This window comes from Chinchilla lanigera, unplaced genomic scaffold, assembly GCF_000276665.1.
Source record: "Chinchilla lanigera isolate Chin_1 unplaced genomic scaffold, ChiLan1.0 scaffold00040, whole genome shotgun sequence".
NCBI classification, from domain to species: domain Eukaryota; kingdom Metazoa; phylum Chordata; class Mammalia; order Rodentia; family Chinchillidae; genus Chinchilla; species Chinchilla lanigera.
In genome coordinates, this window is record NW_004955441.1 from 10,042,577 (window position 1) to 10,055,049 (window position 12,473).

A 12,473-nucleotide genomic window follows, 5' to 3' on the forward strand; every position below is an offset into this window, starting at 1 on the left:
GTTTTCTCTCCTTGGCCGCCTCCTCATCATGGCTATGGAGTACTGAGGAGGCAATTCTTACTAACATCTCAAGTGAGCCATGTGGGGTGAAAGCCATTTTTTGTAGCTTTTTCTCTCCAGCCTCCCATCGCATTGGGACCCTACAACCAGTTAGTGTCCTCTTCCCAACTGTCAGCACAGGCAGCAGGAATCTTGCTGCAGACCTCTCCAGAGCTCCACCACAGCCTGTACTGTCAAGAGAAGAATGGCTTCCAGGGAGTCTCCGCAGGTATTGCACAAGGTCCTCCTGGTTTACAGCTTCCAAAGGGCTCTCATGTCCCCAGTCCACATGACCTCTGACTCCTTGGGCTTAGTTTGCATTCTCATGTTCTCTGAGTCCTTGTTCAGCAGTCATCTCAAATTTGAATAGTAAATAGCAGCCTTACTCTTAAATTCTGCACAATATAACAGAAGTGGCTAAAGTATGCCCTGACTAGCAGTATGTCATCCATTACTTAAGAAGATTTATTTATTTATGAAAGATACATTTATTTTCTGGTGTGTGTGTGTGTGTGTGTGTGTGTGTGTGTGATACTGGGCATTGAACTCAGGGCCTTGTGCTTGCCAGGCAGGCCCTTGTGCTACTGAGCTATATTCGCGGCCTAACATTTATTTTCCTGTTTTTTCCCTGGGTTTGAGATTGAAGCAAGGACCTCATGTATAAGTTCTATACCAATGAGCAATACTCCCAGCCACTGTATAGTTATTTTTATCATTATTACCTTTCTCACCTTTATTATCTTATGGAAAATATATTTTTACTAAGATACAAAGAGTGTAATGGTAAACAAAGATATGAAATTGAAATCCTTTCGCATTTGTTAGGTACTGCTCCCCGCTTGTGCTGTTTTGGGTTGGGAATGGCAGCTGGCCCTCCACTGCCCGCCTTCCCTGCCTTTGAGCAACTGGTCAGCCTTGATAGCACTGGGTAACTTGGGGGCTGCAGGTGGGTTGGACCTAATTCTATCCTCTCTGCTACATGCTCCTCCACCATGAGTCCCATAGCCTGGGTTTGTCAGTCAGGGAATTTTTTGTGATGTTCCTCAGTATGAAGCATCCTCTCTGGTATTAACAGAGGCAGTGATCAGAACCAAAACAAATCTTGTGGTACGTTTATATAATGGAATATTACTCAGCTGTAAAGAAAGATAAACTCGAGGGTTTTATAGATAAATGGTCACAACTAGAGACCATACTCATAAGTGAAATAAATCAAACATACATGTGCAAGCACCACATTGTTTCACTAGTGTAAAACCTGAAAGAGTTAATTTAAACTACGAGGTATGATAGACATTGTGAAATGATAAGAAAGCACTCAAGGGTAAAGGGCAACTGGGATGTGGGAAAAGAGAAGGGAAAGAAGGAGAAATTTTGTATGTATGTATATACAAGATAGTTAACATGGTTTCTGGCCTGTCTTCTATTTCTTTGCTGAAAGAAACTGTCAGTGAGTCCTTGGTGGATCAGTATTGTATGCCTCTATCTGTTTTCATGAGAAACCACTTTGAAGATATCAGTATGTAATGCAACAAGCATTGTTAATTTCCTACCACTTTGTTTGCACCTCTGTATTGTCTGTACTGTTCTTTTGCTATTTTGTAAAAGGTTGTCTGTCTGTTAATGTTTTCCTCCTTTTATTTTTAAAATTAAAAAAAAAAAAAAAAAAGAACCAAAACAAATCTCAAACCAGTTACTCCTGTCGGGGAGCTCCTAGCCTCGTAGAACCCATAGCTATAAAATAGAATTCCAGTTGACCCACAAGTCTGTTTTCAATTACTGTCTTTTGTTGTGTGGGCAGTCCTGCCCACAGTGGTTGTCCTTGCTTGTGAGATGTGCTGAACAGGGCAGCCTGCATTCTGGGGTCCTGCCTTGGCCCTCCCCTTCTGTTTGAGTTCTTTCTTTGTGTTAATGCCACTCTATTGATACAGCTCACAAAAATCTGCCCTGTACAACTCCTGTGTCGCTGGGATTCCTGAATCTTTTTTCTTTGCTCTATTGCCACTGTTACCTTGCAGCCCCTCATTACTTCCAAGAGGAGCTCTTGGAAGAGCTTCATCTTCTGATTTCATTAGGTATCTCTGTGGAGCAAATCAGGTGTCAGGTGTGAGTTTTTACCTTGGTCTGGTTAACTCCCTTATGCAAAAAACCGGGGCTTCTCATTACCTCCAAATAAAATCTGTTCACAAAATCAGTACACAGTGAGTTGGGCATGGTGGTATGTTTCTGTTATCCTAACTACTTGGGAAGCTGAGGCAGGTGGATCATTAGTTCACGGCCAGCCTGGGCAACTTCTTGAGATGCTGTCTTTTAAAACAATAAATAAAATTAGAAGAAAAGAAAACCTATGCAGAATCTTCAGTAATATGTTCAGATCCCCTTTTCTCTTAGTGATCTCTTCTCACACCCTTTGTGTCCTCCAGACAAAATGTGCTGCTTTTCTCTCTGGCCCATTGTAATACCGTGTGATTTTGGTCATAGTTTCATTTTTAAGTCCTCTTTTCATGGTAGTATGTTCATACCTTCTGTTTTTGTTTTTCTTTGTTGGTGGTGCTGGGGGATGAATCCTGGGCCTCACATGTTCTAGGCAAGAGCTGTAATGCTGAGCTCCATTCCCAGCCTTTTTTATTTTGAGACAAGGCCTCCTTGCGTTGCCCATGAGGCTTTCAACTTTTGGTCCTCCTGCCTTGGTTTCCTGTGTATCGGGGGTTACAGGAGTGCACCCTCGGGCCAGGCTCATAATCATCAGTTCTTAGTAGAAATGCTGCTGCTTCCTTCATGGTGTTGTTTCCTAGCTAACCTGAAATTACTTATGTAATCTTTGGATTCTTACAACCATATTTATAACGTTTCTTTGACATCTCTTTTGTATCAAATACATTGATACTTACATTTTACTGTGGTTGGAGTGTCTTGTGGCGGGGTTGCTATTTCATCTCTTGCTCCTTGGCGTGGAGCTTTGTGCCTCACACACACAGGTACTCAGGACATTCGTGCTAATGTGGGTACTATCTCGTTGGTTTTTGTATTATCATCTGCATTCATTTTACCAGATGTTTGTATATCTGCTGTCCAAACGAATGCACCAAAGCTATGACTGTTTACCTTCTGTTAAAGCATTTACAGTCCTGTGGAGACCATAGTCATCAGCTGTATGTGACAGTGTGCTTTGTGTAACAGTATCCCATTTCCTTTATTCTTGGGCAGGAGAATCAGATGAGAGGGAACAGTCGAAATTGGAGGTTAAAGTTTGGGATCCAAATAGCCCGCTTACGGACCGACAAATTGACCAGTTTTTAGTTGTAGCACGGTAAGTATGGAATTAGTGAATCAAGAGATACTTCTTTTTATGATATAATTTATAGGTTATATATATATATATTTCATTCTTTGTAGTCAGCCCCTGGCTTGGTTGTATTATTCTTTTTCTAGTTATGAAAGAAAGCTAAATATGTCACATCACCTCCTAAAAATAGAATGTTATCGATATCAGTGTATCTTTTTTTTTTTGCTTCTTATTTTTTTTTGTCTTTTTGAGACAGGGTCTGTCTACGCACTTCAGGCTGGCCTTGAGCTTGTTTTGTAGCCCAGGCTGGCCTCAAACTCGCAATGATCCTCCTGCCTCAGCTTCCCAAGTGCTGAGATTACAGGTGTGTGCCACCACACCTGGCCTGGCTCAGTTTTAAATGAAAATAGATTTCTTTGTTGTTTTTTTTTTTGTTTGTTTGTTTGTTTTTGGTGTTTTTCTGGTACTGGGAATCGAATTCACGACCTCACGCTTGCTAGGCAGGTGCTGTGCCGCTGAGCTAAATCCCCAGCCCCCGAAAATAGATTTCATTTTTACCAAATACTGAAAGCAACAGAAGTTTTTTCACTTTGTAGTTCAGGCTAACCTTGAACTCATGTAGCCCAGGCTGGCACTCGAACTTGCAGCCATCATCCTGCCTCATTCTCTTGACTTGTTTCGTTGTCTTGAGGCAGGGTTACTCTGCAGCCAGGTTGACCTTGAACTTACTTTGTCGTCCGTGTCCCGTTCCCCATACCGGGAACCGAACTCACGACCTTGCGCTTGCCAGGCAGGTGCCGTGCCGCTGAGCTAAATCCCCAGCCCCGACCTTGAACTTACTTTGTAGCCCAGGCTGGCCTTGAAATCATAATCCTTTTGCTTCAGCCTTTTGAAAACAGAAATATATAATGAAGAAATTCTACATCTCAAATGCCATGTATTGAATGATTTCCTTTACTTTGGACAGGGCTTTCCTAGACTAAATGTACCAGCAGAAATGTGCAAGTTAGATTCTTTTCACACATGTATAAGGCCTCATGCTAAGCCTGGGGCTTTTCTTTGAGAGTGTTCAGCCTGACTTTTTTCCTTGCTCCTCTTTTCTTATGAAAATGAATGGGAATTTTATTTTTATATTTTCGATAGTAAGAGTAAATCATTCTCATGGGGAAAAGTGCCACAAAGCAGAATGCAAGTGAGGTTATCATAACATAATGGTGGATAAATTGGGAAAAAAACAAACAAACAAACAAACGAAAAATGCTTCAGGAAGCCGTTGATGACAGAATTGGTTGTACTCACACAGTGGGATATTACTTTACAGCAATTAAAATGAATAGATTAGAGCTCTGTGTAGCAAAGAGATAAATCTTCGAAGTATTGCTCAGTGAAGGTACATACAGTATGATTTATGTGCATAAAATGTGATCATTTAGAAAGTTTTACATTGTGTAAAACAGTGCTTTATCATTAATGGACATATGTTTATAAAATGACATTCATGAATATTTAATCTTGTATATATGTATGTATGTATGTATATATTGGGGCTCTGATTAAATTGATAGTTTCATACTTTAGAAATGCACCAGGGCAGGATGTAGTGGCTCAAGCTTGTAATCTCAGTACCCTGAAGACAGAGGTAAGGAGGACTGCTACAAGTTCAAGGCCAGCCTGGACTATGTACTGAGACAAGCCCCCCATCCATCATCAGGCGTGGCAAAATGTTACAGTCAGTTAGATCAGGGCAGTGGGTGAAGAGGTCTTAATTAGAATATTCTGATTTTTCTAGTGAGCCTACTTAATAATACAAAGGGAAAAACAGTCTTAACTGATCCTTGGACAGCCCCATTTATAGAGGCAGTCCCTGTGGAAGGCCATACCAGCTAGGTAGCAGGAGTTCCACGGCGAGAGGCCCCGTGTCAGCGACCAAGTGACCGGATTAAGCCCCATGCTGTGGGCTGATGGCCAGGAGCCCGCCTGCGAGAGCGCTCAGCCTGCCTAGCTTCTGCTCTCGGCTCGAGAGAATGAATGAGGCAGAATTTTGTTTTCTGAAGATTCAGGAATAGAAATAAATCACAGGAGGAACCCCTGGCCCAGACTCCAAAAAAAGGTTTCTGAATTATGGATTGTTTAGGGATATTGAAGTTTTCAAATTTAATTTGCATTCTGTTGGTTTTTTTTTTTTGTGATTGCCAAGGATATATTTTCTTTTCCCTTGAAGCTAGAATGAGGGTTGTAAGGTATACATCTTGTATTTTTTCCCCCAGTATTTGTTTTAAAACATAATCTTGTAAATACAAATTAAGACCAGTTTGTTGGTTTTGTTTTTGGACACAGGTTTCACTATATAGTTCAGGCTGACTTTGAACTCACTATGTAGCCTAGGCTGAACTTGAACCCCTGGAGATCTCTTGCCTCAGCCTCCCAAGTATTGGGATTACAGGCCTGTGGCACCATGCTTGGTCAAGGCCAACTTTTATTTATTTATTTACTTTGGGTTGTTTTGAGACAGGATCTTCCTATGTAATTCAGGTTGGCCTTGAACTCACTGTCCTCCCCAGCCTCACTGTCCACCATGGTCAGTATCCCAAGCTGGCCTTAAACTCTTGGCAATCTTTCTGTTTCAGCCTCCCCAGTGCTAGGATTATAGGCATGTGCCACTCTGGAAAGGCTAAATTTTAAAGTGCCAAGGGGTAATGAAGGTATGGAACAATCAGCATTCTCGTACCCAGCTTGTGGGCCTATAAACTGGTTTAGCTGCTTGGCAGTATCCCCATGAAATTGTGGTTCAGAGTTCATGGCCGCAGTCCTCAGATTTTTCCTTAGAATCTAACTAATAATTGTTCACAGAAACCCCCCAGAATTTTACTGAAACTGCAAATACCCTCCACAGTTGTTATTTTGGCAGACCATTTGCAAGTAGCCAATTTTTCTAACCATATCTGAAATTTGAGTTTTTTCGCAGTTCACTGGTGCTGTAGGAATGAAACCCCCACAAATTTCAGGCATCTACTGTACTATCATTTAATGCACATCCCTTACGTTTCACTTTTAAAATTATACCCATAGAAATGCATACATCTGTCACCAGAAGGTATGTACTGAGATGGCATTAGTGGCATTGTTCATTGTGGAAACAGCATATAATGTTGGTCAACAGTGTAGGAGGGGCTGGAGAGTGAGTACTGAAAAGAATGCCCCATAGCAACGAAAATGAATACAGCTCCATTTGACAGCATGGATGACTCTGCAAACATATTTTTAAACTAAGGAAGCTGAGCATTAGAAAATGGTATCTGTATTATGTGAGCAAAAAAAAATACATATTTTTTAATATGAGAAAAACTAGTATGTGGTGTTAGAATCCAGAATAGTGGTTTCTGTTGAGAGGGAAGCTGAGTAAAAATTGCGAAGGAACACGAGAGTGTTCTGGGACTCGGTGGTGGTAGTTTTTTGTGTGTATGTTATTTTAATTAAAATGCTAAAATTACCTCCTCAGCTAAGATGCACACAATAAGCAGCGAGTCTCGTCTTCATGCGCTGCGCCTCTTGAGGGTGAGGTGCTGCTCCTCGTAACAGGAAGGCCTTTGAAATGCTGTAAATGAGAATTAGCGTTGTATAAATTGCCTTCCTTTTAAAATGGGATTTAATAGAAGTCTATTATATAATGAGTGCTCTTAAGAAGGGTTGCTAATTAATGCTATCTCATGCTAAGGAAAATGGTGTTATTGGGATTTCATAATTAGGGAAAGGGGGTCATAACTTGCAGTTTTTTGAGCAAAATCTGATTACTGAATGATTTATTCAGTGGCATTTTATAATAGGTCTTCCCTTCCTCCTTTAAGTCCATATAGGTTATTTTTTCTTGATTTAGTTATAGGTAGTAAATTGACTTATCAGTTACAGGATCGTGTCCCTCCTCTAAAATGCTTGGGACCAGAAGTGTTTCAGATTTCAGTCTTTGGACTTTGGAAAATGTGCATATACATAGATACCTTCAGGCTAAATAAGGAAACTGTTTATGTTTCATACATAGCCTGTTCATGTAGCTGAAGGTGACTTTTGCAGATGTTTTCAGTAATTTTGTACATGAACCAAAGCTTCAGGACGTGGAATTTTCCACTTGCATCCTGTCAGCAGAGTTTTACGTTTTGGAACACTTTTGATTTTCAGGTTATGATTGTTCAACCCTTATCTCTTGCAGAAAAAAATACTTCTCATTTGATTCTCAAACATTCGACATCTTGTTTTGCTTTTCTTTCTCAGTTTTTCATTCAGTACTCAAAGTTTTTTAAAACAAGAAAATGGCAAGCTTAATGTCTCTTCTCTGTCTGTGTTTGGCTTCTTCAGTGCCGTGGGGACCTTTGCTCGAGCCCTTGATTGCAGCAGTTCCGTGAGGCAGCCGAGCCTGCACATGAGCGCAGCTGCTGCTTCCCGAGACATCACCTTGGTAAGATGGGTTTAGAAATTTTGAGGTTTTGATTTTGCTACTTGTTCAATTAAAAACCATCACAGCTGGATGTGGAAGCTGAGGAAAGAGGATCACCATAAGTTCAAGGCCAATGTGAATACACAAAAAGACCCCGTCTCCAAAAACAAAATATAAAGAAGGAACAGCTAACCATTATAGCAGTATTAATGGACTTGAGATCTTTGTGGGTCTGAGCCCAGCTGATTACCTGGTTGATTTGTGTTGAATAGTTGGTTAACTGGGTTCCTAAGTCACTTATTTTTGTGAGGTGAGACAGATAAGAATGACTGTTTCATGAGTAGGTGTAAAGGGGATAAAAGCAACGTAGGGGGCATTCGGTTCACCTCGACCCGCCTGCTTTCGTATGCGTGCTTATGGTCTACACATCGTCTGTATCTGTGTGCTCACCTAGTTAGAGCATCGTAATGTTTTACTTTCATGTCCAAGCAGTCAGGTTTTAAACTATTGGTATTGTAGTTATTCTGTTGTGTATCAGTGTTTAAAATGTTGGTGTTTAAGGTTTTTGTGTTTAGATTAGAAAGAGATTCTCTGTTCTCATTTGATGCCACTACGGTAGTTGTCTTCTAAATCTGTTTGCTTTTTCCCTGGGCGGTCGGTTGATGCTTCCCTTCCTCCCTGTGGTCCTTACCACTCTGCCAGCTCTGCTGCATATTGTGTTGGCTCTTTTTTCTTTCTCTGTACTTCACAAAAGCAGACCTGTGGGTCAGTGGAAATTATTTAATGTATTTGGTCTCTGTGGTGTTTTGTGGGAGGCCTAGTGGAGTGCTTGTTTGACAGAGAACACGGAGCTTTGATGAGGTTAAGCTATTTGAGCAGTACTCATTCCATATAACAGAAAGTTTCAATTTTGTTTTCTGGTGGGGTTGGAGTATGGTGGTGGGTTTTATTGCCTTGTGATTATATTCCATTTGAGACACTTTCCACACTGATAATGAAAAGTGCATACTGAAGTGCATGTCATGATTTTTTATACCAAATACCTTGTGTTTTTTTGTGTATTAGAGTGTATATTTTGTACCACTGCAGATTGTGATGAAAGCATTAGTAGTCTGGAGCTATTATCGAACTTCTTTGTTTGTCCTTTCTCAAAGAATAGAGTTCTTGTTTAGAAGTCTTGTTTTCTCTATTGCTACATTAATCCTTTCTGTAGGAGTTCCAAAATAGGTTTATATTTGGGTCGTTTACCACTGGAAGGGTATTTCTATATAGAAACAAGAGTGTGAGCTTAGCACTTTATAGCAGTAGGTGACCAGGAGCATTTAAAAATTTTCTTTAAAAATATTTTTGAGACTAGGTCTTGCTCTGTAGCTCAGGCTGGCCTAGAACTCACAGCAGTTCTCCCACCTCAGCCTTCTGAGTGCTGGGATTACAGGCATGTGCCAACACACCTGGCTGACGAACAGCTTGTGAAGGCATCCTACTGCAGAGGGCATGGCCTGACACTGCTGGAACCCTGGCAGCCTTTCTCAGGTGATTTTCCTTGTGACTTCTACTGAAAGAACTGCATGGGCTTTTAGCATTCCTAATCCAACATTTGTTTAGCCCAGAAACCTTATGGCACTTGTCAAATCACCAACAGTATTTTGGGAACAGGTAATTTGCACATCATTAGTTCTAACTTCCTCACTTTGAGGTCTGTTGTGAACTATGAATTTCAAATACTGCTCATCTGTGTAAGATTTGTAGTTGTGAAAAACATTGAAACCTTAGAGTCTTTATAGATTTGATCCTTGTTTCATTAAAAGAAGTATATTTTGTACTATGCACGGGAGAAAAATCAATTTACAGTGTCTACATTAACCCCTCTCCATCTGTGTCCCCCTCTGTAGGAGTCTACGTTCCCTAGGACAGTGATGGCGAATGTTTTTGGAACAAGTGCCCAGACTACAACCCAAAACCCACTCATTTATTGCAAAGTGCCAACCCTGTGATTAAACCAGAATACCGAAGTTTTAGCTTAGAAAAAACAACTCATACGTTAACATCTTTTGTCATAAAACAAAAACGAATAACCCGTGCAGCATAGAAACGCCACCACTGCTCTAGGATAAAAGAAACCCTGAACTGGTTAGTAAGTCACACAGTTGGGCCTTGCTTAGTGACAAGTGTGTTGTTAGGCCCTTTTGTTGTTGGGTGATCATCACAGAGCGCGGTCACACACTGAGATGGCTCTGGCTGCGCCCGCACGTGTAGAGCCTGACTGAGTCGGAGCCGGCTTTCCCCTGTGAATCGGCAGTGTTGGCCGGGGGAGGGCCTGCACTTCGTGGTTGGAGTGGAGTGTCATGAGCATCGTTAGTGCCCTGCTACTATGGGAGCAAAGCCTCCATCCTGGAGAAGTTGGGGTGCTGGCTTTTCTTTTTTGACAGGACTCTGAGCATTAAATCATTGTGGGTGTACAATTAAAGGAAAAGAGGTTTTTCCATTGTTTGGAGCCTTAGAAATCTAGCATAGACTGTTGTACAGGTGATGAGCTCAACACATAGAACAGTGAAATAAATTGCTTGACAAAGTCAGGCCAAGGAACTGAGATTCCCTAATGAATCTCAGCAGGATAGAAGGCACATCTTGGAACATCTCCAGTTCTGTATTATGTCTATTCTTTTTAAAATGTAACTCTGAACAGGTGTGGTGGTACACACCTGTAAACCCAGCCCTAAGGCTGAGACAGGAGGATTGCCAGGGGTTCAAGGTCAGCCTGTGATATATAGTGAGTTCAGGGTCAAACTGAACTACATAGCAAGACCCTGTCTCACCTGCCCCCCCCAAAAAACAACTGTGCTTGTGGTATCTCCTACTTTAGGGTACAAACCCTGATCTTTATTTAGCCACATGACAGGGTTTGGCATGTACTCTTCGGAGCCTTTGTTCGCATACTGTGCCCTTCGATTCCAAGCAAGCTGTCTCTGTCCTGTGCTTCTGTGGTCTGCTTTCTCCCACAGGGTCTTCACGTGTTCAGTTCATTTTGCCTGGATGCGCTCACACATCTGCTAGTTAATTAGCTCTTACTCTTTTTTTCACAACTGCTAATCCGGCAATCTCCCGCAAGTGGCTTTGTGATGTACGCATAGAAAGAGCGAACAGGTCCGAACAAACCCAAGTTCAGAACCCTTCCAGGGTCCTGAGACCTTCAGATAAGGGGTACTCGGCTTCTACCACCAGAGCTGCACGTACAGAGTCTGAAGAACGTGAACTGTAGAACGGTATAAGCAAGGGGTGTACTTTTTAAAAGTTTGTGGTACAGTGTACATTAGGTGGATTTATAGCGTGCGGTAATCATCTGCACTTTCTCTTTGAGAACTTCCTGTTCCCTGACTGAAGCTTGGCACCTACTGAACACTGTTTTCACTCCCACCCCCATGTCCAGCATTGCCATTGCACTTTCTGTCTCCGAATTCACTGCTCTAGTGCCTCATACAGGTGGACCCGTGCAATATTTGGCCTTTCGTCACTGCCTTATTTTACCTAGCATGTCTTCAAGGTTCACCTGTGTCATACTATTTGTCAGAATTTTGTTTCTCCCTTTTTAATGCTGACTAAAGGTTCATTGAATATATGTGACACATTGTATCGCCATCAGAATTGCTTTTAGTTTTTTTGGTACTGTTTGTGGTGCTGCTGTGACAGTGGCGTACATGTTGATGTAATTTTGTGATCCCATGGTCCCCGCCACCCCAGGATCCTTAAGATTATGGTTTTTGTAGCCATATGTGTTTCATAACCTACCCGTGTCTGAGTGTCATCATCCATGGTAGCGGTAATAATGATGCAGTCTACTTGTTTTGCTTCTGGAGCGCTGTAGGTGGGTAAGAAAGGGTATGCAGACGTACTCTGTAAGTTGCTGCTGGTCCCTGTAACAACAGAGTACAGAACTTGACAAACTCCAGTGATCCCCAGAGCGAGGGCAGCCAGAGCGTGCCTGGGACTGTCACTGAGCGTGATGTTCACAAGCGTTGGCCTCTCCTGGCTCTTGCAGTCCCACACTGGGAAAGGAAGCAGGTAGTACCCCAGAGTGTTGAACCAGACCTCTGATACCTCCTTTCCAGCCTCTGGACAAGTTGTCCTCAATGCTCCCATGTGACTTTAACTTGGGATCAAATGAAAGTTACTTTGGAAGGGTTTAGAGGATTGTCCAGCACTTTGTCAGAGTTCAGGAGCTCAGTAAATGCTGCAGTTGTTGCTGCTATTTTCTTTTTTTCCCTGAGATAGGGTCTCACTATACAGTCCAGACTGGCCTTGATGTGGAGATCCTCCTGCCTCAGCCTCCTGAGTGCTGCAGGTGATTACAGGTGTGCACTACCACGCCGGGCTGTTTTTGGGGAGGTGATGATGACAGTGATGAACTTGACTTTTTCGACTTAATCTTTGTTGAATCTCATTTGTTTCTGATTTCATATCTTCATTGATTATCTAAAAGGTTTCATCTTGCCATATTTCTGTTGTTACAGTAGATTATCAAGAATGTAGTTGTTAGGTAATGATCAACCGGGCCTTTTAATGTAATTGAGAAGGAAATGACAGAAGGGTTTAAAGTGATTGAACAAGCTTCCTTTGCGGTGATTATCTTTCCCTGGAAACAAACGATACTTTCTACAATAAAAATTTTTCCCGTTGAGAATAACTTACATGGGGCTGGGGATTTAGCTCAGCGGCAAAAGC

General features: G+C 41.8%; 1 protein-coding gene across 3 annotated transcripts in view; it reads left to right on the forward strand.

Annotated features, from left to right (window-relative positions):
- Mta3 (metastasis associated 1 family, member 3) overlaps positions 1–12,473 on the forward strand; it is a gene marked incomplete at its 5' end in the record, with an annotated part of 142,741 nt that overhangs the window by 76,850 nt on the left and 53,418 nt on the right. For all 3 annotated transcript variants that reach the window (XM_013517591.1, XM_005390920.2, XM_013517592.1), the window contains 2 exon segments: positions 3,247–3,349; positions 7,676–7,775. In XM_013517591.1, coding sequence (XP_013373045.1) covers positions 3,247–3,349; positions 7,676–7,775 — 203 coding nt within the window.